Source organism: Arachis ipaensis, chromosome B4 (genome assembly GCF_059453495.1).
Source record: "Arachis ipaensis isolate K30076 ecotype BB chromosome B4, ASM5945349v1, whole genome shotgun sequence".
NCBI lineage: Eukaryota > Viridiplantae > Streptophyta > Magnoliopsida > Fabales > Fabaceae > Arachis > Arachis ipaensis.
Genome location: NC_142439.1, coordinates 4755838 through 4783075, shown reverse-complemented (window position 1 = coordinate 4783075; position 27238 = coordinate 4755838). Strand labels below are relative to the sequence as shown.

The 27238-nt window shown below is 36.8% G+C and overlaps 2 protein-coding genes across 6 annotated transcripts; both read right to left on the bottom strand.

Moving 5' to 3' along the window:
* Positions 1-1746: 1746 nt before the first annotated feature.
* LOC107635866 (uncharacterized) lies at positions 1747-6058 on the bottom strand. 3 transcript variants are annotated; one of them, XM_021120524.2, is made up of 3 exons: positions 5811-5990; positions 4991-5031; positions 1747-4906 (listed from the first exon to the last, which is right to left on the bottom strand). In XM_021120524.2, exon 3 carries the CDS (start codon positions 4857-4859, stop codon positions 2022-2024), a length of 2838 nt encoding a protein of 945 aa, XP_020976183.2. In that variant the 5' UTR covers positions 4860-4906; positions 4991-5031; positions 5811-5990; the 3' UTR covers positions 1747-2021. The 3 variants fall into 3 exon arrangements, with proteins under 3 accessions (XP_020976183.2, XP_020976182.2, XP_016194905.2); XM_021120523.2 differs by having other exon boundaries at positions 1747-5031; positions 5811-6058; XM_016339419.3 differs by lacking the exon at positions 4991-5031 and having other exon boundaries at positions 5811-6058.
* A 521-nt stretch (positions 6059-6579) lies between these two features.
* On the bottom strand, positions 6580-26449 carry LOC107635865 (uncharacterized). Of its 3 annotated transcripts, none has more exons than XM_088485488.1 (35): positions 26242-26449; positions 25266-25380; positions 25098-25159; positions 24326-24417; positions 23644-24237; positions 22927-23081; positions 22152-22312; positions 21999-22063; positions 21212-21910; positions 20868-21085; positions 20611-20708; positions 20334-20519; positions 19984-20164; positions 19674-19868; positions 19538-19581; positions 19280-19336; positions 18845-18941; positions 18525-18697; positions 18223-18436; positions 17952-18077; positions 17762-17851; positions 17017-17133; positions 16830-16910; positions 16249-16356; positions 15726-15895; positions 15274-15352; positions 15107-15181; positions 14138-14235; positions 13949-14056; positions 13321-13378; positions 12991-13218; positions 11434-12658; positions 8274-11335; positions 8119-8196; positions 6580-8012 (listed from the first exon to the last, which is right to left on the bottom strand). In XM_088485488.1, the coding sequence occupies exons 2-35, from the start codon at positions 25368-25370 to the stop codon at positions 6702-6704; spliced, it is 10410 nt and encodes a 3469-aa protein (XP_088341614.1). In that variant the 5' UTR covers positions 25371-25380; positions 26242-26449; the 3' UTR covers positions 6580-6701. The 3 variants fall into 3 exon arrangements, with proteins under 3 accessions (XP_088341614.1, XP_088341616.1, XP_088341615.1); XM_088485490.1 differs by having other exon boundaries at positions 8130-8196; XM_088485489.1 differs by having other exon boundaries at positions 23656-24237; positions 26242-26440.
* Positions 26450-27238: the final 789 nt, after the last annotated feature.

Below are 27238 nucleotides of genomic sequence, written 5' to 3'. Positions count from 1 at the left end.
TACGTTCGTCCATGGCTTTATTTCGTCATGTAGTATCACGGATTTAATTAATACTAGTAGAAATACATTTCTTTCGTCCAAACTAGACCAAACTACAGGATCAATGATTTAAGTTAAGTGATAAAAATTGTTCTTATGTTAATACATTGATATTGATGCAAGAAGATAATAAGATCCTGATAATGGTGATTGAAAAAAAAAATTAGATTAATGAGGATTTGTACAACCTATTTGTGATTTATGAAAGTAGAATAGAATAAATTGTGCAAAATCCTACAAAATTCTGAAAAATGAGAACATTACCAATTGATTGAGTAGATGGATATTTCATTACCAATCGATTGAAATTGGCAAAACATTCAACTTCATCACCTTCCAATCGATTGGATTACATTATCAATAGATTGAATTTAGCTAAAACTTCAATGTCATCACTTTCCAATCGATTGTATTTGGCAAATCCATGTTGTTTTCGTGAATTCAATCAATTGAGTAACAACAACAATCGATTGTTTTGAGGCATTCATATAAACAATCGATTGGTTTAACCTTTTTACCATTCTACCTTACAACTTTCAATCGATTGTTTTGTGATATAGTGTAAACCAATCGATTGAATTTCAAGAAAACACGATTTGGAAGCCATGGACGAACGTAACGAAATCAAAGTTAATTTTTTAATCAATTGGAATTATTAGGATGAATGGAGGATATAATTGGTTGTTATTTTTGTATTTGATTGTTAATAAATATAATAGATAATTGATAAAATAATAATTTATAAAATAAAAAATTATTTTTATAATTAAATAAAATATATGGGGTTGATTTGTAATTAAAATTAGTTCAAAGACTACGTAGCAATTGATAAAAAAACTCCAAAAACATGTTTTCTACTTGGACCACTAAGTGGTCCAAAGGTTCCTGGACCACTGATCCTGAGCCTACCTATTCGACCCAATATGATTATTTATTTTTTTTAAATAAAAATTAAATAAACCTTGAGAAATATAAATTAGTGGAGTAATTAGCTATATAAATTAATGGAATAATTAGTTTATTTGTCTTTTTAAATAAGTATTAAAAGTTTAAAATTTATCCCTACGTAGCAATTCAAAAAATGCACAAATATATGCCGTAAGAAATTAAAAAAGGTTAAAAAGACTAATATATGCTATATTTCTTAGTGGCTATGGACGAAATTGTAATTTAAAAGACTAATATATGCTATATTTTAAAAGAAAGAAGGACTTGGTTGAAGTTTATAGATACGCAAACGCTACATTAGTATAACTTTTTTAAGATAATTGATTAAGACCTCATTTATATTTAGATATATCTACCCGTAAACACCCCTAGACCTAACCATGGCTACTTATGAATTATGACAGAACTAATTATCAAATATTAGGCATTGATGAGAGAATTTAAACGAGACATTCTTAAGAAAATTCACAAAATTCTAAAAATAAAATACAAAATAAAAACAAAAAACAATTATAAACCAACCACACCCTAACATTTTGTAGTGCAAAATGAAGGTTCACATTATGTATTTTCGGGCTTCTTTACATAGAAAGCTTTTTAGTTTTGTTTTTCTATCAGCACAACTTTTATAATGATGCTTTGAGGGCAAAAGATGCAAAATCCAAACATGCAATCAGTAGTTTTTTAGCATGATACTAATCAATTTGCAAGACAACTAATAATCTAATGTCTAAGAAGCTTAGAATCAGAACCAAGAACTTTAACAAAGTAACCAGCATACCCTCCTTACTTCAAAAGGCATCTACAACAATGGCAATGCCTTAAAAAGTGGGAACTGTGATGCATAACACTAGAGTCATACAGATACATGGTTTTAATCTAATTTCGCAACCCGAAAAGGGGGAAGAAAAAGGATTAGTCCAAAAAATGACATCAGGTCAACAAATTTTGCTCCTTGGTTACAGAATATGACACAAATAGAGTACTAATGTTCCTACTCAGAAGTAGTCTAAGGATTCTAATTTATCAATCTATCATTTAGAGCTAAAATAATGAGTTGGTAGAGCTGCAGGATCAAGTTCAAGGAAACTTGCCAAATCGCCATGCTCTTCTGTTAATCTGAAAGCAGGGATTTGGTGGGAGAACATGAGAAATCTTTTGGAAGGTATAGTTGCAGATGATCTTCCACCGGTTTTGCCCTTAAAAACTGAATTAAAACCACTCAGCTTCTCCAAATATAAAACCTTTATCCCCGAACTATTATCTTCATCAACAACTTCCACTATGTCGTACTCGCAGTTTGACAAATCTGAGCTTCTGATTTTAGCAGACCATTTCTTATATAATGCCCAAACTTCACCTTTTCTCGGGAGAATAGTATATTTCTTATTCTTACCATTACCCTCGATAGCAACAGGATGCAACTCATGAGAAAAAGAATGGGTGTTTTTGCAGACAATGGAACAACTAGCTCCAGTTGCCGTTTTAAATTGCCCGCAGGAAATGATCATGTCCTCGTCTTCCCATTTAACGGCATCCTTTGGTGGCAAGTAATTAGTAAGCCAAGTAACACGCACATCAAGATCGGGGCTAGTCCCAACACCCATAATCACACCGTAGTACCTCGGCATTCTATCATTCTCACGGTAAAATGCCCAAACCTGGCCAATCTGAAAATTTTCAGGGGACTTCTTGGCACGAAAATTGAAGAACTGAGAATCGGGTATTTCAACAGCTGTTGTGACTGAATCAGAAGGACCAACACCATCATCAATATGATCAACAGACGCCTTGTTCTTTAATGCTGAGTTTCTTCTTTCCAAATTAACCTTAGATGGAGATGCATCACTGTCAGATTTCATTTTGAATTTCATAGCATCTGAAGACCTTGTGCTCACCCCAACAGAAGGACTGTGACAAGATTTTGCTTTTAAATCTTGCGGAAGATCAATCTCTTCTTCCAGATTCATAGGCAGGGATAAAGGATCAAATTCAAAAGATCCCACAGGAACACCTAATCCTTCCTGACCAGTCATCCTAAAAGAAGGCACCCTGTGAGAAAATCTGAATAACTGGGCCGATGGTATTCGGGATGAGCAATTACCTTCCTTCATATAGAAGAGGCTCACAAAACCTTTCACCTTAGCCAAGTGTGCAACATCTACTCCTTCACCTTCAACAAAATCCGACAAGATTTCAACAAACTCAAAATCATACTTCTGATGAGATTCTGCATCCACATACCATTTAATATCCCAGTCTTTAAACAAAGCCCAAGTTTCCCCCTTTCTAGGGTACACTTTAAAAGTGTTGCGGCCAGTCTTTTCCCAAAGAATCCGATGGGAGAATGATTCACGAGATTGCTGAATTTCAGTTTTACCGAGTTTATATTTCCCACACGCAATTGGCAATTCCTCATTTGACCAATTGATTTCATCCTCGTCATCTGGATCTGGCTCAAACCATCGTATCTGCAACTTGAATCTCGGTGATAGAACTTTTTTGATCATGGCGTAGAATCTAGGCATGCCATCTGTAGTATCATACATAGCCCAAACCTGCTCAGCTTTAAAATCCTCCTCTTTCTTGTCCTTGTCGAAGTCACTAAACTGTGGATCAGGATAGACAAGATTCGCTGATGCTTCATCTATGTTTGAATCTCCAGCACCTTCCTTTCTTCTCACCTCCTTGTTATCCTCATTTTCCGAAGCTAAACCATTCTGATTATTCATTTCACCAGCAGGATTTGATGATCCATTCCTCTTATACCTACTTGAAGGTTGAAATGATTCATCATCGTCATCATCATTGTCACTGTCACTTGCACTTGCATTCACCTTGCTTGAAGCCTGATGTTTTTGTCGTGTAGATCTACGTGGCTGCTTTTCTCTAGAAGTTGTATTCTTTTGTACATCAGTAAAACCATTATCTTCAACAACCACATCATCTTCTGAATCACTGCTAACCGAATCAGCACTTTCACTGGACTCCTGCTTCCTTCTCTTTCCAATTGGCTTCCTCGAGACATCTGAAGTAGCACGTTTTTTCCCCCTAGACTCTGTATTGAACTTGTTAGCATGAACATTACCTTGAGACCCAACACCTACATTGGAAGCACCATGATTGAAACCATTATTCTGCTGGCCAGAAGCTTGCTGACTTGGATTAGTTGCTGGAGTTGCACCTTTACTACCAACATCATATGCAAAAAAGACCCTATTGCATTGTTGACAGCGAAGGGATCTATTCATAACCTCCCTGTAATACTGATATCTAACAGAACAGAACGAACATATAGTCCAAAAAGTAGGGCGGCCACCATTAAGCTCCTGTTGAGATGTTTGCCTAGACTGTTGCCCCTGCCAAGTGGTGTTGTTCACAAAATTTGGCTTGACAGTGTTTTGCACTGTAGGTTTAAAATTCATGTGAGCTTTCTGTTGTTGGCGAGATGGCATAGTAGCATTGCTCATTGCAACCCTGCACTTTCTGTCAAGATCAGATCGTTTTACTCTATCCAAAAGCACTCTTTGTGCTTCCCCAATCAGCTTGAATGCAGCCTCTGCACCAACAAACTTGTTCTTGTCAGGATGAAGTTGGAGAGCAAACTTTCTGTATTGCTTCTTAATTGTTACCTCATCAGCCGTCATCTCAATCTGAAGAACTTTATACCAGTTAATCTCATTACCATACAATTTTTGCTCTGCAGAGCAATGTACATCACAAACAGCAAGCAATTGACCAATATTCTCCAGATCAGGGTATAACTTCTGAGCCTTAAGAGCAAATTTATGAGCCACTGGAAAATCCTTGCTTTCCAACTTCTTTATAGCAATATCCTTAGCCCTAAAGGCCTCTTCTTTATTGCATTCCATCAAAAGAACAGACTTCAAACCTGACAGTGATGCTGTAGCCAGGCAATCTGACAAACAAGCTATATTTAGTTTGAAACGTCCGAACAGATTGACCAAATTTAAATCTTTCAAATAAATCTTCCAATACCCACCACTCAACAAAATGATTGCAGTCCTTACATTCAAATTGACCCTGCATATTTTGTATGGCTTTTAATAATTAGATCCAAATTCCAAACAAAATTTTGTAACAAATGCTGAGATGGAGGAGTTGTTGGTATAAGAAACAGATACGAAGACATAAAAAAGTAATAAATTTCAATAGAGCAGTTGCAATCCAACCACAACCATAATCTGTATACCTATGAACTTCTCAGGCACAAACCAAGCAGAATCAAACAGGAAGAATTACCCCCCCCCCCCCAAAAAAAAAAAAAAAAAAAACTAAATAAGAAGCACTCATTATTATCCTCAATCTGTACACCTTAGGGTTTCTTTTAAGCAATCCTACTCGAACATTAGTTGGGACAAAATTTCCCAAACAACGGTAACTCCACAACCCAAAACTCGATTTCAAGTTCGTGAGGACCATTTAAAAATCCAGAACATTACAAATCAAGGGGGAAATGAATATAACACAAACCGCACAGATCTTAAACAATATCACAGTGCTCTCCTACAAACCCATCACAGTACCAAATGAGAAACGAAACCGAACTCATGACGAAGTAAACGAAGGGTTGGCCAAAATATAGAAGACATAAATACCACAAAGCTTGAACCAGAAGCCCAAAACATAAAAAGCCCCAACAGTTTACAATTACAATTAGGGACCATTAACGAACAAGTGGAGGTCAGCAAATGTAATTAAGTAATTTTGAATATGTAAAATGCGGGGCAAAATTGATAAAACCCTAAAATGGGGGAAACTATGAAAAAACAAGTATTTTCGGAGAGAGAAGGTGAACGAACCTTGTGGGTTGTGAATGAAAGAGGTGAAGTGAGGAGAACGAAGCAGAAACAGCGGCTACAAACAAGAAGAGAAAGAGAGGAGGTGACAGAAGAATAGCATGCTTGTTCTTGTTCTCCCAAGCGATTCTTCCCACTTTGCCACTTTCAAGTTTCAACTATTGGGTTGCAATTATCGTAAATGTTTTTCTTTTTGGTTTATTTATTTTATTTATTCGGTTTTCTAGGGTTCACTCTCCAATGTGTAGAGTCGAAATGACTTTTATGCCAATTTATGTTCCCTAATGGAAACGGGAAAATAAAAAAATGGAAAACATGACGAGGGTATAGTAGTAATTTCATCTGAGACACACACAAGTGATGTCTTTGGAAGTAGAAATGAGTATAGGACAAAATTCAGAAGCAAATCTTGCATATTCACTGTTCATCTTTGTTCTTTCCCATTTTCACCTCACATCACTTAAATCTTATTTTCAGTTTGGTATTATAATTTTTCAAAATCTGCAGTCTTTTTTTCTCTTTTAAAAGTTGTAATATTATATTTAGTAAAACAAAGTAGACGCCCAAAATAAAGAGACACAAAAAATGTAGAACATGCTGCTTTCAAGAAGTATAATGAATCACAAGAATTGTATGGTATACGTATTATTTTCTAAACAACATAAGATATGAACTATTTCTCTAAATAGATTATCATTTTAGTTTATTACATATTAGACTCATCAATTACAATATGGTTCATAAGCTAATGTTAGGATGCTTTATACTCGGCTTTACAATCTATTCAATATTTGAATTATATGAAAAAATGATTATAAATTGATGGATATTTTAAATATCAAAATATAGTTATATTCAAATTGTGTAATAATGATTAGTTGATTACAATTAGTTTCAGTCTTTTTTGGTTTCTTCAGCCACTGAACTCTGGCCAGGTTCTTCCTCAGACCGGTTCTGCACATTTTCAGACTTTTCAGATTCCTGGGGTGCTTCTGAGCAAGCAGTTAAATTATCCTTCTCAGGTGAGCACACTGCAACTCTATCCTCAGTTGCTGAAGGAAGGGTTTTTTCCATTTCGTTCAATGCATTTTCTTGCAAAACTAGATTATCCTGGGAAGCTTCAGAATTTTTAGTACCAAGCTTCACAGCAGAATCAACCAAAGCCTCATCTGACAAACTCTCTACACGTTCGCCCTCAGCAACTGAAGAGCATGGAGGTGGAACCCCATCAACAGATGTTTCCAGCGGCAGCAACGGAGAAGATTCAATGACATCCTTCTGAGGTGAGCTCTTTTCAATTATGTCAGCGGCTGCAGAAGAAGAGCACTCTTCTGCATCTTTCAGAGCATTTTGCCGTATGGCTTGATTATCATGGTTGGCGACACCAGTTTCAGTTCCTTTAGTATCATGCCCCACCAAAGGTTCACCCACTCTCAGCGAAGAACATGGAAGTGGAGCCCCATTGGCTGATGCTGTTTCGGGCACAGCTGGACTGCCATTAGAAACATCTGTTTCATCAACTGCAAAAGCTTCAGTGTCTTCTGACACCAGAATTTTTTCCTTGGTGCCAACTAAAGCATTCTCACCCTCTGCCTTGTCCCCTGATGCAGAGGAACATGACACTTCCATCTCAGCAGCACAGCTCTCAATGGTTTCTACCTCATTCTCCATATCAGCTAATCCTTTATATTCACCCTCGGCCTTGTCCCCTGGTGAAGACACACACGGGACATCCATCTCAGCAGCACAATTTTGAATGGCTTCTGCCAGATTCTCCATATCAGCTAATCCTTTAGATTCACCCTCGGCCTTGTCCCCTGGTGCAGATGTACATGGGACATCCATCTCAGCAGCACAGTTTTGAATGGCTTCCGCCCGATTCTCCATATCAGCTACTTCTTTAGATTCACCCTCGGCCTTAACCCCTGATGCAGACAAACACGGGACATCCATCTCAGCTAATCCTTTAGGTTCACCCTCGGCCTTGTCCCCTGATGCAGATGTGCATGGGACATCAATTTCAGCAGCATGGTTCTGAATGGCTTCTGTCTGATTCTCCATATCAGCTAATCCTTTTGATTCATCCAATGCATCAGATGATCCTAGTGGACCTTTATCAGAAAAGGTCTCAACCTCATTCCCCCCCTCAGATGTTTTAGGAGCAGCAAGCATTCCAGTTTCCTGATTTTCAGGTATCCCACCAACCTGGTACACACAGAATGTTGTCATGCAATTACCTTAAAACTAACACAAAACTACTGACATGTAAGACCAACACAAGATTTGGATGTTGTGTAGAGGAGGAATCAACCTGTGACTTGCCTTGATCACGGTGGTCACCTTCAGAATCAATCGATTCCTGAAGCAGCACTGGAACTGTAGAGGGAACCTGCAGAAATTTTTTTTTGTTGAATTTCAAGGTATAATGTATCTATTAGATTTGCTAGTAGGAGCAACAAGGCTTACCTCAGTGGCATTCCTACAGCTCTCCTCTGCACCTTTCTCTGGGGGCAGGAATTCAGAGCGGTCAGTCGCACCCTCCTCCATTGCCTCTTCCAGAGTTTCAGAGTTACTAATTGCACAGGTTTTGGATGACACCTTGTTATCCTCTATGCTAAAAGAGGACGAGGGTAAAATTGCAGTTTCAGATATGGTTCTCTCTTCCACAAGGACAGACTGAGAAGCATCCACTGAAGAATTGGCCACAGCTTTTGACCCTGATGTTTGTTGTAAGACTGACCTATCAACAGGTTCATCAGGAGATTGATCTATGATTTTTTCCACCTCATCTGCTGAGAACGTATCTACATTCTGTGGAGAACTCTTTGCCACAACCTCATTGTCCTGCACAATTGTAACTTGGTTACTCACAGATGTGACAATGTCCATTGGGCAAACCTCAGAAGAATCAACATTGGTATCGCCAATAGCTGCTGGGGATATCACATTTTCCTCGGGAACTGGGTCAATATTAGAAGATTTATCAACAGCAGAGACAGGTTGTTCACATATGGAATCCCCCATGTTCATTTCCCCCTCAGAGAGGGATTGTGAACAGCTCTTAACTAATGGATTCTCATGCAACTCAGCATGTTTTAAAGCATCTGAATACTTCCCACTTAATGCAACATTGGGGGCCTCCGTTTCCAAAGGTGATAAAGCATTTTGTTCTATAACAAGTTCTAATGCATTTTGAGAATTATTTCCAACTGTCATCTGAGACTCTCGCTCCAGCAAATCAGAATCTTGCATTGAACAATTGACTTCATTTCTGTAATTGATTTCACAAGATTCAGAAATAGGAGAATTTACCAATTCCTTAGAAACGGTGGGAGTCAGAGGGCAGGATGGGATCACTTGTGGTTGATCAGACATATTTTCACCAGAAGAAGCAAGAGGTGAAGACTTTGTACATGATTCAGACAGACACTCAGTCCTTACTGCAGAACTAAGTGGAGTTGCATCAAGAGCCTCCACTTCACTCTGATTAGAATAAGTTTTAGTACAATGTTGAATATGGTCTTGCTTTTCTTTGATATCATCACAAATGGGGGTGTCAACCTCCATAGCACTAGGTAGGGGCTCATTCAAAGCAGTTATTTCTTGATCAGATGGAGGCCCAGACAGCTGCACATTCCCATCTGTAGGAATGATTGGAGTCAAGCACAATGCTCCAGTGGTTGGCATATCCGAACTTATTTTATTCCCCAGATTCTGAATATTGGATTCCTCCTCTGATTGTTTTTCTTTCCCGCTCACTGCAAGGTCCACAGTCGTACATCCATCTTCACCAGCTGATATCTCAGAATATGCTTTATCCTCTGAACATTGGATATTGGAGGCACTCACTCCCCCAGTAGCTGGCACATCTGAACTTGATTCAACATCCGGCTTCTGAATGCTGGAAGCTTCCTCCAATTGTTCACACTGATTAATTGAAAGATCTGAAGTTAGACAAGCTGCTCCAGAAGTAGGTTCATCCATTCCAGCTTTATCCTCCAAAAACTGGTCATTCGATGTAACCACTACTCCAGCAGTTGGCATATCGGAATTCACTTTATCCTCCAAAATCTGAATATTCGGTGCCTCCATTACTTCCTTGTCATATTTGTTAACCGCATGGTCCAAGTCTGGGCAGGCTGCTTCAGTAGTTAGTATATCCAAACTTGCTTTATCCTCCAGATTCCGAATATTCAATGCTTCCACAGATTGCTTTTCATGCGTATTCACTGGAAGGTCTGAAATTAAAAATTCTGCTTCAGTAGCAGACATATCAGAATCAGTTTTATTCTCTGAACACTGAAAATTGAAGGCATCCACTACTCCTGTAGTTGGCTTGTCTGACGCTGCTTTACCTTCAAGATACAGAGTAGTGGATGTTTCCTCTAATTGTCTTTCATTTCTGTTCACTGCTCCAGTAGTTGGCATATCGGAATTTTCTTTGCTCTCAAGAATCTGCATGTCAGATACTTCAGATTGCTTGTCAAGCTCCTTACCTGCTTTATCCTGCAAACACATGTTATTGGAGACATCCACTACTCCAGTATTTGGTATATCTGAACTTGCTTTGTCCTCCAATTTCTGATTATTGAATTCCCCCTCTGATTGTTTTTCTTGTATGTTCACAGCAATGCCTGGAGTTAGACATGCTGCTTCCGCATTTGTTATATCATAACCTGCTTTATCAGCATTCAACTGGGTATTCATGGAATCAATTGTAGTATTAGTTTTTGAGAGTTCGCCGGCAGCAGAATCTGCTGCTTTAGGCTTTGGCAAGCAGGTTCCAGAGAAAACTTCTTTCATAACCCTAGCCACATCATTGACATTTTGCATTCGGCCAAAAGCAGTAATCTTATCTGAGGATACTGGTGCACTATCAACCCTTCCTGGTGCAACTTTTTGCTGCTTGTTTAGAGAAGAAATGGCAGCTCCCTCTTTTGTGTTTAAATCATGAGCAGCGCCTCCACTGGGCAAAAGGATCTGAAATGCTTGAGCTTGAGCGACATCTGTAGCGACTTTACCCACGGATGATTCTACTGATGACTTCTGAAAATCATTATTTAAATTAGGATCCTGGTTAGCAAGGGAATCAGAAACAACAGGAGCTGCCGAAGATGATTTTCTCCCCCTACGCCGGGGTGGCTCCACTCTATTTTGAGTTTTACGGCCTTGCCTTTTAACTGGCATGGATTCAGGTGGGCATGGCTGAATGGATTCAGAGCCTGATATGGAAGGATAAGCATTGTCTGATGCATTGGGAACTGCTTGTGCAGCCATAGGTTCTACAGCCTTGTTAGAACTTCCTTTTGTTTCTTTTGTAGAATGGACTGGAAAAGTATCAGGTTTTGAAGCTTCATCACAGTGATGAGTTTTCGCCTCCAATTGTTGGTCCCTTGTAACCTCTGTAACAGGCAAGGTTGAGCCACAGAAACTTTTGTTCCTTGAATTCTCCAGAACAAGGGTATTGGATAAATGGATGGAAGCAGAACCATGCATATCAGAATTCTGAACCTTCTCTATTTCCAACCCTGCAAAAGTATAAATTCTTTAGATCACATCCTAAGCCTTTTTCTGTATGAACGTTAAAATGTAAACATTAAAATGTTGACATTCAAAATATACTCACCAGGAGATCTTTTGGTATTATCTTCAGTTGTTGATTCAACCAATGCCTTATTGGCTATATCACCAGATACTTCAGTTGATTTTAAATCCTTATCACCAATACTATGTGATGCATGATCTTGGACAACACTCTGTGATTCCTGAACAAGGCTATCTTGCAAGCTTTTCAACTCCGTGGCTTTATCATGTAATATATTGCCTGATGAGCTTTGTAAATTGGAAGTAAGGTGCAAATTCTGACTACCTGAAACATCTGGAATAGGCAATACCATTGCTTTTTTCTTTCCCCTGCGTCGGGGAGCTCCTGATCCATTTTGAGGCTTCTGATGTTGCCCATCATTTTGTATAGGTACAGAAGGATAAGTAGGAACAGTTTGAGGCACAGGAGTAACAGAGGACAAAGGAAGGGGCTGCTGAGAACTCAGAGCAATCCCAACACCAGATTTATTATCACCTCCACTGCTTAAAGTCACAGAACCCGGTTCTGTACTTGAATGTTGTACTGTAGCACTGGAGGAAACAGTGTCACCTTGGGAGATAGCTTCACCAGCAGATGGATTCAGGGGTTTGTGTTCCAACTGCTCATTCATCTTTAAATCAGGACCAATAGAAACCCCAGGTACAGGAGACAACACTAGAACCTGCTTCTTCCCTCTACGTCTAGTTGCCTCCCCTCCACCTTGAGATTTCCGGCCTTGTCCTCTTGTTTGTATTGGCACAGAAACAGTAGTACCCTCTGCTTGAGAGTTGGGTGGAGTTGTCAGATTAGGAGAAACACCAGTAGCAGACTGCTGTGCAGGTCCACTCACACCAATAACTTCAGAAGAATGAGAAATAGATTCGGGAGTTGACGATACTACTTGACCAAGCAAAGTCCCTTCCTTTACCTGCATGTCCACTTCAACAGTTACAGAAGTAGCCAGAGGGACTGCAGTTACAGGCAACTTATCTGAGGTTATTCTTCTTGGCCTGCCACGTCCACGTTTAGCAGGTGGTGTTATATCTTTGACTTTATGCACAGGCAAACTCCCAAGAGATGATGTTACAGGGGCCACCGGAGGCACCACTGCAGTCTCCGTGACAGAAGCAGTTGCAGCAAAGCTAGAAGCATTTGTTTTGCAATTTGACTCTATCACTTCTTCCATTACTTTCGGTGATCCAGGAGATTCAGCTTTACACATCTTATCAAACTCCTCCTCTGTCCATTGTTCTTCATAGGAACGCACCTATGAAAGGCATATGGAAAAGGCAATAAGAAGTTAGAATGTGGTAGCTGATATTCAATACTAGGATACCACACAACACCAGGATATAAACCTACATCTTCAACTTCATTTTCCTTCTGTTTTTTAGGTGCTTTTAAAACATATTCCTACAGGTGACCAGGGAATGAAGTTTTCTACATCATGTTTCAACTAGAATCCCCAAAGGGGATATGCATGGGGTTATAGCGATGTAGGTCATGTTTATGCAATAAAAGGTTAAGAGCAAAAGGGGAACACACAGCACATTTATGACCCAGAAAAATTAAATTGACTAATTGAATATATAGAGAAACCTCTCTTGCACGTTTTCCCCTTCCGTAATGTTGAGTATCAAGGCTCCCAGGAGTTCCACTCTTCCTCTTGATTCCGTTAGATGCTACTTCATCCTTGGACACATCGGATATCTTCATCGCTTCATAGAATTGTTTCAAGTCTTCATCTGTAACTAGACGTGAAGGAAGGGTAGGAATAGGCTCAGAACCATCAGTTGCTGGCCCAGATACCAACTTCTTCCATGTAGCCTGCAATGATTTTTTTAACCCCCATGGAAATCAAGATTCTGTCACAAAAAGTAAAAGCATAATTATTCAAATGAAGATCTCAAAAAATAGACAATCGCGTACCATCTCATCTTCGCGCCTTTTTTGGTCAACAGCCTCAAACACATCTATTTCTGCTTCACTGCCAACAAGAATTTTAAAATAAATTGATAAGTAAACCCCTCAAATTTCTTTCCTCTTCGTTCCGCCTTTTGACATAGTGTGCACAAGAGGAGGAACAAAGAAGAGAATAGATCAAGTATTGAGTAACTAAACAATAAAGCTATTATGTTGCTAAACTGCTAACATAAATGAGCAAAGCATATAACTGGGCTTCAAATGCAATCATAAAAGAACACTTCTTGGGTTAAGCTAAAAGATCCTAAGATAGCATAGTGCAATCTTTGCATTTAGACAATACATTTAAATCAGCAAACAAAGGAAAGAGTAGAATGATGGAATGACAAGCATAAATCAGGGAGCATAACTTATTAGCAGTTCAAAAAGTTCTGTTGGATAAGAATAGGATTTTAGGGGTTGGTCATTGACATGATTGCAAACACATTGCCAAGATTTCTAATCATTCCCAATAAGCAAACCAAGTTATAGTACAACCTAGAAAGAGCAAATCCTAAACCCAATTTATTATCCGATGAATCAAGAAATATCATTCAGAGACAGAAAATGGTGTAATTTTCAAGAAATCAAGTACCTGCGTGCTAAGAGATCATTTAAAGCATCATCATCCAATACAGGTGCCGCTTCCTCTTTCTTAGACTCACGCAGGAGGGATTCCAAGTATTCTCTTCGGTCCTCAGCACTGTAATACATAGGCAAAATAAAACTTCAGAGCTGATTCAAATTCTGTGATGAACTAAAGATCAAATGTATGAGGTCAAACCTTGTATTATTGTCAAAAAACCCAGCAGTAATGCTCTGATTAGCAACTCCCAGTTTGTGCTCAGCAGAAGCTCTGACTTGTTCTTCAACAGTTTGAACCTTTTTACACCAAATGCGGAATTAGATACTTTGGTAAACATGACAATTTGGCACAATATTTAAAGTATAGTTTCCACATTGGCACAAACGTGGCCTTATTAGCATCAGAGACAATTAAATGATAAGTTCATCCAAACAATGCTTAAGATGAGAAGTGTATCTCGGATTTTATGGTATCAAGATGCAGCAAACAATATGCAGATAAAGATTCCAGTGATCCAAGGTTAGCCTTGTACAGCAGGTATGCTTACTTCCCAGTCATAAATCTCACTAAAAATCCAGATACCCATAATTGTCAGGTTAAAGACTAAACTCCATCTTCTTATCCAGCAGTCTTGTCTGCATCTTTCCCTTGCTTATGTTATAAATTTCTTCTTTTTCAAAACAAAATAGAATAAACTCCAAAAGAAACAGACAACAAAATCGGTTTTAAATGGAATTATAACCAAGAGTTACGACTCTAGATATTATTTAAAATATTGGTGGTGGTAGACATACAAAAAGTATAGTTAATGCTAACTCGCAAGATAAACAACTACCCACCTATCCACCCCGAAAAAGAAAATCATAACCACAAAAGTATAAGATCCTATTAATAACAGCAAGGAGCAAATATTATTGTGAATCAGGAAAAAATATTGCAATTCAAATCAAATCTACTTTTTTTGGAATAAACCAAAAAAGAGTATTATTGAGAAGGGGAGGATGATACAAATAAACGGGACGAGAAGAATATCCTCCATCCAAGAGAAAAAGCTTTAAACGAATCAAATATTTTCAATCTCCTCATCATGTTTGATATTAGAGTTTCTCAAAATCAAATATATACAATTTTATCCACCCATCAGTAAAAGAGATAAAAAGTACTAACTGTTTCAAATCGAAGTACTAAAACATCCTTCTTCTGACCAATTCTATGAGCCCTTGCTTGTGCTTGCAGGTCAACCTGAACATATACCACAACCAAAACAATCATAAATAATCAGCAACAAAAAGCAAACAACTTTACAAAGAAACTCATATAGGAAATATAATTGCCTGTGGATTCCAGTCAGTGTCAAATATAATCACTGTGTCAGCAGCTTGAAGATTCACTCCAACGCCACCAGCACGAATGCTACATACCAACGGATAAAAATCAGCAAATTTGAAGGTAATATAAAATGATAAATCTCATTCTGAAAAGAAAATAGAACCTAATTTGTTACGACCTAATGGTTATATCTTGAAATCATGAAAGAAATCTCATTAACTGCCAATCCTCATTTGCTAAATTAGGGTAAAAAACGTGAATACAATGGCCTAACAATTTCTTACCATTAAACAGAGTATCCTTATTTGCCAAATTAGGGTAAAAAGATACGCAAGAAAGGAATAAGTGGAAATATCCTTTGGAATAAAACAAAAATAAGTTTCCCTTTCTCACCTCCAATCCAATCATCAAACTCTTTCGCATTCAGACACAGTGCTCAAGTAAATATTGGAATTACCTCAGCAAAAATATAAAATATGGAGAACCAGGTTGGTTAAACAGGTCTATTAGGGCCCCACGATCACCTCCCGAGGTATGCCCATCCAGCCGAAGGTACCGATGCTGTTTAAGAGTTAAGTATTCCTCCATAACATCAAGAAGCCTAGTCATTGTTGAGAAGAAAAGAACCTGTAACAGCATTATTTGACACCAAATATTTAGAGTTAAATTTTTCTTTTAAAAACAATGTACTAATACAAAATACTAGATAAATAAAAAATACTTCGGTTCCAATGCTCGAGAGAAACTAATAAGGAAACGTCAAATTCAGTATCCAAAGAGCTAACATCCCAAAAAGCATCCAAGCAGAATATCAAAAAAATAAAAAAGCAAAATTAAAATTTCAGAAAAATAACAACGGAAGGGAAGTTTGGCACTTTAACCAAGCATCATTCTCCAAACACATGGCCACTTACAACAATAGTGCAACTGAAGGGAGTTAAAATACAGTGGTTCAGAAACAGTTATAGAGGATACCATACCCGATGATCTGCTGCCTTCAATTTAGGTAAAATACGGTCCAACATCTCAAGCTTCCCACAAAGTCTAATAATTGGGGGCAGATAATGCCTAGGTATAAAGTTATCCACCTAAAAAAAGCAAAGTCGAATTGTAGTATAAAGAGAAGTAAACATATGCAATTAAAAATAAATAAATAAATGAGACTATTTAAAAGAATAGGCTATAGCCTACCGACAGTGTTTTATTACTTACATTTCTGGCTGCATCATCAAGAGTCAGAAATTATAGAATATAGACAAATCTTGCTGACAGAAATGTTTTTATTTTCTTTTTCTTTTTTTTTTAAAGTTTGTGATCCTGCTTTCTTTGTTGTCAGGTTTAGCCATAAAATTGTTCAGAAAATGATATCGAAGATAGGTGATTGGTGGAAGTGGAACACAATGTACTCCGAATCTTCATATCTCACAGGGAAAATGTAAGTGTAATGTTTGTATTTTCTTTAGCTCATAAAATCTAAGCAAATTGTGGTTGAAATCATAATTCAAAAGACATAAACTCCTCTCTGAAAAGCAACACAATAAGGCAACAATTAAGATTATACCTCCTCTGCATGAAGCTGGCTGAGATATGGATGATTGCAGATATTACGAAGCTCCATGACAGAGTTGTGCACCGACCGTGCCTAATAATTGAGTGCTCCAATTAGATCACCCAAGGAAATTTCATTTAAACACGCACACCCACACAGACAAAGAGAGGAAGGAACAGAAAGTACAAGAAAATAAAACCTTTGTTGTGCCAATAGAGCCAAGATTTTCTTCCACTCTCTTCATCAAAAGTTTTTGATAAGCAGAAGCCTCACATCTTACAAGTCTTTCAATCTTTTCGGGAAGTTCATTTTCAACCTACAGTAAATTCAAAATGCACACAATTACAACTTGATTGCAATGACTGCAAAAGCTAGCATACTTTAAGAGACAAGATTTCATTGAACAAGGCAATGCCGCAAAAAAAATCTCAATTCTCAGAGTTAACAATACTGAAATCCTAAACTGATTCTATACAATATCATATCGTACAGTTATAAAACACTAGAACAACTTTTAGGAACTTGGTTTCATCTTGGTGCCTAGGTCACAATGTAAGAGAAAAATATAATTCTTATGCCCTGCATATGTCCTCAACCAGTGAAAGCTATGGTGCTCTCAAATTCTAACATTTTGGATTCTCATGAAGGAAAATATATAATGACAACTAGACATCCACCAGAAACTAGTAAAGAAAGGTGAATATATAAGTAGCCAAAAGATGAATACGTAAATCTTCATAATTTTATTTCATAGAAGCAACAAGAATGAATTAATGAATATATGAACCATAACAAAAATAAGAAGCCACATAAAAATTATCATTCCTTTTCTTTTTTTTTTTTTTTAAAACAATAAGACAAGATCATAGTATATTAGTATGCAGAAAAACAAAACTTAGGAGCAGTAGCATAGTAATCTTAGGCAGTTGGACTTATTAAGGAACCTTGTGTTTAAGCCTCCGAAGTACGAATGGTCTCAGAACTTGGTGCAGACGATTGATGATCAAGAGGTTCTCCTCCTCGGATAGTAAGGCCTTGTTATAAGTTTGAAATCAGACAAACAGAATAATGAGGTTGACAGTTAACCATGAAGACTTCAAATATCAATAGATCAAAACATTATCCATAGCTTACTTCATCTGGTGAGTTATCTCCAGCACTCTCAAATGGCTTATTAAACCACTGGGAAAAATCCTCAGATGAATTAAATATGTTAGGTAACAAGAAGTTAAGTAGCGCCCATAGTTCCTCAAGATTGTTCTGCAGAAAATATAAATAAACCAGCACTAAATAATAGTATCAACTATATGTTTTAAAACCATTTTTAAATCAAATATATATATATATATATATATATAGGCAAAATAAAAAGTATGCTGCAATAGCAGTTAAAATAGTAGTGAACCTGCAATGGAGTTCCAGTTAACAACAATCTATGAGAGCTCTGATAGTGTTTTAAGTCAGCATTCAACTTGCAAGAAGCATTTTTTATGCGGTGGCCCTCATCAATTATTATATAATGCCAGTGTATTTTGCTAAGCTTTGGTCTGTCATGCTTGTTCATTAGATATTCATATGTTGTCAGGAGGACATTGAATTTCTGGTGAACAATCCTGTCCCTAAATCACATAACAAGTGATAAGAATCATACAAGGCAATGTATCAAAACAGATTGAGTTGCATATCAATTTTTGAAAGCCCCATTACTTAAATAACCGACGTCGCTCCTCAGGTGGTCCAGCATAGACAATTTTATGTACATCAGGAGCCCAAAAGTTGATTTCTGAATCCCAACCAGGTAGAACTGAAGAGGGCACAACCACAAGAAATGGCCCCCTATCATTTTTACTTTCCATCAGGTAGCAAATTAGAGAAATAACCTTGTAACAAAAAAAAAACACCACAGAAAAACGAGCATTAAGATCATAGATCATACAAAAGCTTTCTTATTCTCATAAATATGTGATGTGCCAAATGACTCCTTAACACAACAAAAACTTTAAAAATAGAAGAAAATAAATTATTACCTGAACAGTTTTACCCAGTCCCATTTCATCTGCAAGGATTCCATTCAAGTGGTTGTTATATAAGGAAACAAGCCACCTCAGGCCATTCATTTGATACCTAATGACGAAAATTGAAAAACAAATAAATGTAAAGCCAAATGCCTTGCTAAAACAACATAGTTAACAAAATTTTCGGTGAATTTACTTAGGGGTATACCTAGGGTAAACTTTTCATGGATGAACTCCATGGGCAATGTTACATATCAAGATCATCCATGAAATTTTACCCCTTCACTTTTACCCCTATCAAAACACAACCTTGAAGGAAAAAATAACATGCAAAAGAACCAAAGAAAATCTCCCTGAAAGAAAAACTACTGAGCATGGAACAATCATGCTTTGATTCTCACAAAATTCAAATATAAACCAATTAAACCAAATGTAAATGTAACATACTCCCTCAATTTTCCGCCCTTCAAACAAGATGGCTGCTCTGCAATGCTCTCCTTTACACTGCAGCAAGAAAATTTCTTAGAATGGAGCAAAAGAATTACTCAACAGAGTAGAAAATCCAAAAAAGAATACAAATTATTGAACACAGAAAATACAAAGCCATTGAGGAAGAGATCCGTTTTAAATTTTTGTAAGGGAATATAAATAAACCAAAACTCAACTATTAAACCTGATAAGAAAACGCAAGTACAAAAGTTATACCTGTGTGCCATCATATAATATTTCTCATTGCTTTCCAGATAATGCTGTAGAACAGAATTTTGGAAGAAATAAGCAATATAATTATTAATAGCCAAACATAAAAAAAGAGATGTGCAATTTCGGAAAGGAAACTTGCCTTGGCCTGATCACCTTCATCCTCATTTTCAAGAGTAGATTCACTCTTATCAAGAAAACTGCCACATCGTGCCTCATCAATATCATGTTCAAAGCGACCTGCTGCAGTCTTTGCTTCTTGTAGCTTGGAACCAAGCTTTTGGAGATACTTCTCAGTCTCTTTAAGAAGTTGCTTCACACGATCAGATTTTGCATCCTAATGAAATAATTGAGGTTGATAATTGAGGTTGATGATTGAGAAAAGCTATTGAGCATTGGCACTTCAATGCAAGTCTAGAAACCATTAACATATACTAAGTACAGCAACCTACCTGAACCATCCGAAGATAACCTTCCACATCGTTTATTTTCAACAAATTAATCTTCTCCCGCTGGATCCTATCAATCTTTTCACGATGAATGCGCTCTTTTCTTTTATGGTACTCTTTCACATATCTATTGACACCCTTCCACCGTTCCCTCTTGATTTTGAACACATCATCAAGCTTTTCCCTAAATTAATAAAACAAGTATTGAGATAAGAGACGATATAAAAAGTAATATTTCTATAGTCAACATAAAAAATAAAATAAAAATTTTAGAAAAGAAAAAGCTATATAGCTATATTTCTTCACCAAATAAAAGAAATCAGAAAAAAAAAAAAAAGAGAAAAGGTACATACTTGTGGACTTCTATCTCACTGAAAAACTCCTTCTGTCTTTCACGGATTCTTTTTTGACGCTCTTCCCTCATTTTATGCTCATACTTTTCTAGTTGCTTAACCCTTCTTCCATGCCTATGTTTCTTAACCGATTTCAACTGTTCCATCTCAGTTGTAATTGGTTTGAAGAAATCATTCAAAAAATCACTGCAAACAAAAGATAAAAGGATATCGTCACAATGATCAATCATCAAAGATAACTTAAACACTCAATTTAAGATTTAAGAACACCAAGTACCTGCGGAGACGGCGTTGGAGGTCTAATAATTGAAGTTTCTTCAACTCTATGACGCTTTTTGTTTTAGCAGATATATCCTCGGATGAGCTCACATTTTCCTGCATTACAGTTAATGTACCGCAGGCTATAAGATCTATGCAATATTAATTTCGAACAAATTGATTGCTGATTTTGTAGGGTGCACAAATGAAACAGATCATATGCACAAGAATAGCATGTTCAACACTAAATTAGTAGGAAGCCAGTTAAAAACAAACCTTTAGCTTGAGGAAACAGGTGGTCATTATTTGCTTTGTTTTTTGCTGTTTTTGTACCCAGTTTTGCTGAACTAGAAGCCTCTTTTTCTGCTGATCCATAATCCATCTTCCTGACATTGTATATTTTGGAGGAGGTAACCTCCCATTCCCTTCTATGTCCGTAGGAAAAGTGGCATCATGTCTTGAGGCATCATTAACAGGAACTGTTTTGAACCCATCTGCAATTAATTTCACTTGATGTCAGAAAGGTGTAAATTATTGGCACAGGAATAATTCAGAAATCAATAGGATGTTCATCAAAGAAACTGATTTCAATTCCAAGGTTTTAAAAGTAAGGGTCTTACCTGAAAAAGAAACATTTTTCGCTAATAAATCTGCATCCTTCATCAAGCTTGCTCCCTGGGGATCAATGCCAGTCCCTGGAACAGGTTTCCAGTGCTCTTTCAAAGCATACGTCAAGTGGTTTAGAGAATGATGGTTTCGAGAACCACCACTATTTTGAAACTGATTAACAACATTGTCTCTTCTTTCTATTGGCAACTCATGCTGAAGAGAAGAGACTTGCGAGGGTCCTTCTGAAGCCTCATCAGAACTAGCGAATCCGGTAAAGCCATTTATCTCAGGATTCATCTGCTTATTCAGCCCAATGACAGAGGAAGGTCGGTTGGACAGTCCAACCTGAAGATTACCACTGTCAACATCACCCTTTGTACTGGAGGAATCTTGCTGCTGAAAAGAAGTAGCTGACGAAGCTTGTGCACCAGCTCTTTCTTGAATTTGCTTTTCAAGCTCTACTTTTTTGACAGCTAGGAGATGTTTCCTTTCTTCAGAAAGAATACCTTTGTCCCCAGTCATTATTGCACTCTCAGTTCCCTTGGAGAATGACGTAGCTTCCAGAGATTTTCCAGCAGAAGGGGACCCTGAAGAGTTATTATCAGGTTGTCTCATATTGTTCAGACCTCCAAAAGGCATCATGACCCCTGATGAGGTACCCAATTCAACAGAAGATTGTGACTTTCCTTTGTGGTCAGTATGATCCTTTCCTGTATTTCCATCATATATCTTCCCATCAGCTACCAGTTAGGCGACGAAAATAAATTATTACTTAACAATTAAATAAATACCAGTCACCTTCTCTAGAAAATGCGGTTCCAAGAGCAATTTCAAGATGTAGTTGCTTTGGTGCTAAACCATTTCTACACATTCAAAACAATATATGAAACATAATAAAACTTAGTTCGATCTTTTCATATTTAAACAGTGGTAGCAAAGTTACGTTTTTACCTAAATGCTAGAAAAACAAGGCACTGAGCTCGGAGCTGTTTCAACTGTTGTTCTTTGAAAGGCACACCAGATGATTCACTGACTGTGGATCTTGCCATATTCCTGGGAGGAACTCCTTGTCTAAGCATAGTCATTTCTGAGTTACTACTATGCCTGTCAGTCTGTCAATAAAATTATCTGGTAAAGCAATCAACTTGACTCATATACACCATATATATATATATAAAAATAAAAAATAAAAAATAAAAAAACCTTGCTTAATATATATATAATATAACAAGTAATTTAAGTTTTAATTTAGTATAATGGATATCCCCATATACGGTAAGCTTTAGTTAGATGATTATAGAAGTTATAGCAACGAGTAAAAATAAAAATAAAATGGAAAGAGAAAAGCTTCAAGTCATTATGAAGAAAAAAAAATTAATGTCAGGCAATAACGTGAAACTAAGGACACATTTAATTGTTCATCTCTATTGCAATTATTAAAGCCACTATCTTCTTTATTTATTATTTTATTTTTCCACCTCTAAGTTTCAAAACGACAAAAAGGCACCATGTCCAGTAAATAAACAGTAATAATAGAGATTCCTAGTTGAAACATCAATTCCAAAAATCTGGCGTGATAGATGGGGTTGAACAGGCATTACACATGTATTGATCAGAAAAAATGGAGCAAAAAGGGAGATATTCCATGCAAGTGAGCTAAGTAGGACATACTTCCCCATCATATAAGTAAGAAATCCTGAGCTCCAGCATTATATACGACAAATACCTGGCCTATTTTATGTTCATCAGCAGAAGTAGTAGAACTTCCACTATCATGCCCAAGCATCCCACCATGCCGCATTGAACTTGAGAGAACTGATTCAGTCATTGCGTATGCACTAGTGGCAACCCCCATCCCTCCATGAACCATAGGATGAGCACCTGAAATTTAGAAAAATTGATCATGTAATTATTATACCATACAAGTAAAAACAGATATTTTCCTAATTCATTTTCCACCAGTAATTTGGCACTCCAAGAACTTAAAAAAAGAAAAGGAAAAGTGTATCCGAGAAACATAGAAGGCTCTACTGTCATCATCACAGAAGTGAAATAAAATAAAATAAAAAATAATAAGAAAAACTGTATTCTATTAAATTCTTGGATTCCCATAGTTTATATTTATGCATAAACTCGTTAATCTTCATTGTTTTCCACTAACTTCTGTAGTTGACACTGCTATTTTATGCATAAATAATTCAAACTCTGTGCAGATCTCAAACCCAAGAACAGAGGTTCATCTATATACACAATGATCCTAGCACAATTGACAAATCCATTACTTGAACCTGGGAAGGGGAGCATTAACAGATAAGTTGGAATTTTTGTCCATCACATCATCAGGAACAAGACAAAGAAAACAAGGGAATCTGAGATGTTTCAAAAGCTTACATATTCATTTTGAGTCAAACAACTTAAATCATGTATACATAACGAGAACCACCTTGAAGTTTACCAGAAGCAATATGAGCAGAGGAAACCTCTGTATCTTCTGGATATTTAGAATTCGGAGCACATGGCACTGGATTGCCAATCTTTGTTGGGCCTTCTTGGTTGGCCCTTTGCATTTGACTACTACTTGGAACCCTGTTAAAGTTAGTCAGCTCTCCACTTCTAACTGGAAGACCATCTGATGACTCAGCCTTGGTCATTTTACCCTTCCTCGTATTAGCAGTATTTCGCTGATCAAGACGAGAAGGAATGTCAACGTGTGGTTCTGCAGGTGACAATGTATCCCCCCTCTTTCTCTTTGAGGTAGCTTTTTTACCATCCTTTTGATTCACCTGTTTGTCCAAATTAGTAGTATCTCGTCTATCATGTGATTGTGAGTTAGCAGACCTAGAATCTAAACTACACGGACTTCCATGATCAAAAGACTGACCACTCCTCTGAGCCGCAGATCCTTGATAGTGATCAGGTGCTCCACTACTTGGGGAAACTGGGGGCCGGCCAGAAGCGAAGGAATCCAGTTTGGGCATCACATTTTCAGGCAACGCTGCTCTTGAATCCGTAGCAACACCCACTGCTTGTGAAGTTCCTGCACAAGTTACAATCGATAACATCAAAACCTACAGGGAAATTATTATGAACTTTTTTCCTGCAACATGAAAATATAAAAAAACTACCTATTTGAGAACTGCCAGCACCAGAAGGAGGACGTGAAGACTTCAATGCTTCAATATCAAGATTATGCTGATTGATGACAGTCTCCATTGCCCTACAATGACAAGTTAAGTTGGACGAAAATTTATTAGACGACAAGGCAAGATAACAGTATAAAAGAAGATAAGGAATCCACAAAAAGAAATAAGAAATCAGCAACCAACACCTATATAAACCTTGCACAAAAAGCATGAAAATCCCCTTGTAAATTGAACATAATAGGAGTGAGAACAGAAAGGATCACACTTCTAACCACTTGTTACGGAATCAATAACACTGTCATGAACTAAAATCATAAACAAATTAAGTTGTTAGGCAGAAAAACTTGGGTTGTTAAACCCTCAGCTACTTCAGCATCGTGCATGAGTATATGACTCAAACCTATTCACTAAAAGGACATAAACAGGCCCGCCATGCTGCTCAGAAAGTGGCACCAAAATGCAACAAATGCTTATCATCTTTCCGAGTTCCACCCACTTCCACAAATAATTTAATAAATATGATCTTCCCATTACTTTATTACCATCTCAGGCATGCTAGAGCTAGTTAATATCTTATAAATGAAGGAGTACATGTGAAACCTTATATTCTTACACCACATCTTACTCTTACTCCCACAAGGCACAAAAACATCATGATTGTCAAAATCAACCTCAAGCAGAAAGGGGATTAATAACTGACTGTGGATATCTATGTATGCATTTATTTGAGCACTATATATTGCAGGTATTCTACCTTGATATCACTTGATATGGCATTGAATGCTCCTTCCCACTTGATTTCATGTGTTGTAGTATCTGAAACAGATACCAAGTTAGTTACAAGCATACTAAACCCATACTAGGAACTAAGGAGTGACGAGGAATAATTAAAAAAGTCCGTTTATAAGAAAATGACACACACCACGTAGAGTTTAGTAGCCAACTTAGCTGGCTCATCTTTAGAATCTTGGATGAGTTTGTGCAGAAACTTAGCTGCCTCCAATTCAACATTTTGCGAAGAGGCCATCTCATTTATCCTGAAGCATACAAGAAAAAGCTAATGCTATCATACCAGGATAAACTCAAAATCACTAAAACATTTTAAACAGTCTAAGTGCAAATTAAGATATTATCTGGACCAATTTACAGTAGTGGCATAACCAAGCTCAACCCAAATACTTAAAGTCCAACATCCGACATAATAAACCCTATAAATGTGTCAAAGTTTTATGATACCCTCCAAAAACCCGACCACTAACATTATGCAGTGGCAATTCTACACCAACTGTTAAGGCAGCAAAACTCAAAAGGAACTAACAAAGACGTGCAGTTACTGCAAGGCTATGCTTTCCACTGGAGATTCCAACAAGATTCCAGAAAAACAAAAGGAAAGAAGCATGAAAACTTCAGGGGAGAGATGAATGAGTACTTTGGTATCTAAGATCACAATCAGAAGCTAATAAGCTATATCACTATGTGAAGGAATATATTCACCAAACAACAACATCACGAGGTATAGAAGTAACTAATACCCTACACTCCATCTTTTTTCCCCTTCTCCAGTGGTTAATCCACCAACCTACCATCAAATACATTAACCCTGTTTTCTTAGTTATTCCACGACTTAAAATATTAAAAATAAAACCCCACAAATAGAAATCCAGTCTTTTGTGAAAAACACACTAAGAAACAACTTAATTAATACTTTCACACAAATCTAACTGGAAACTCTAACTTTCTGCAGGGAACAAGCATAATAGCACAGAGATAACGAGAATGCCAGCAGAAGAAGCTGAAATTGAGATGAACAATCAAACCCGGAACAAAATTCTGGAAAACAAAACAAAGAGTAGGTTTCATAAGATCAGATTTCATTTGATAGGAATCGTTTAAAATACCTGATCGGAGAAGAAGAGAAGTGTACTCCAAACAAGATGAAGAAGCGAGCGAGGCTCTTTAAGCTACATAAAGAAATGAAAAGAGGTTTTGTTGCGATGAAAACGAAACGAAACGAAACGCACCCTTTCCCTTCTTTGCATCACTGACCAACGAACGAACGAACACCCCCAATCGCGGTTCCACTACACCGTCGCACGTGCTTACCGTGCTTTCCTTTTCGGCTTTTCTTTTTTTTTTTTTCTCCGGGTCAATTTTTTTGGCGAATTATTTTAAATTTTTTATTTTTATAAATTAAATAAATGTAATAATTATCGAAATAAATAATTTAAAAAATATTTACTAAAATAAGTACCCCTCTCTTGTTTTGTTTATACTATAAACAAGATATATGCAAAAAAAAATATCAATAAACAAAATTTTAGAAAGAAGAAATATCGAAAAACAATGTAATGGATTTTACTATATAGACAATGATTTTTATAAATAATGTGAATAATAGACTCTAGAATTGACCCAATAAAGTAAAAAAATATTTCATCTCCAAATTATCTCATAAACCTTAACATTTCATCTGCACACCTAGTAAATTGAACATTCAGCCATTGTTGATTATATATGAGTAAATCGAATAAAAAAATAATCATCTAATTAAAAATAATGAACATAATCATCTGCATACCTATTAAATTGAACATATAATATATCCATTGTTCATATTGTTTAGTATTATCATTGTCTATCAATACTTTTTCAAATGCAATTGAAGAAAAAAATAAGTGATCGTTTTGTTTCAATGAATTTTAGTTTATTTTTGTAATTGTTTATGGAAAGATATTATTCTTATATTGAAATTTTAAAATTTAATTATTAAGTGTTTTCCAAATTTTTCACAAATCAAAGCAAACTGAATTTAATTATTGTGAAATTATCTGGATTGGTTTAATGTATAATTTCTGAAAACGAAATCTATTTCTTTTTGCAGATATTAGTTTATTA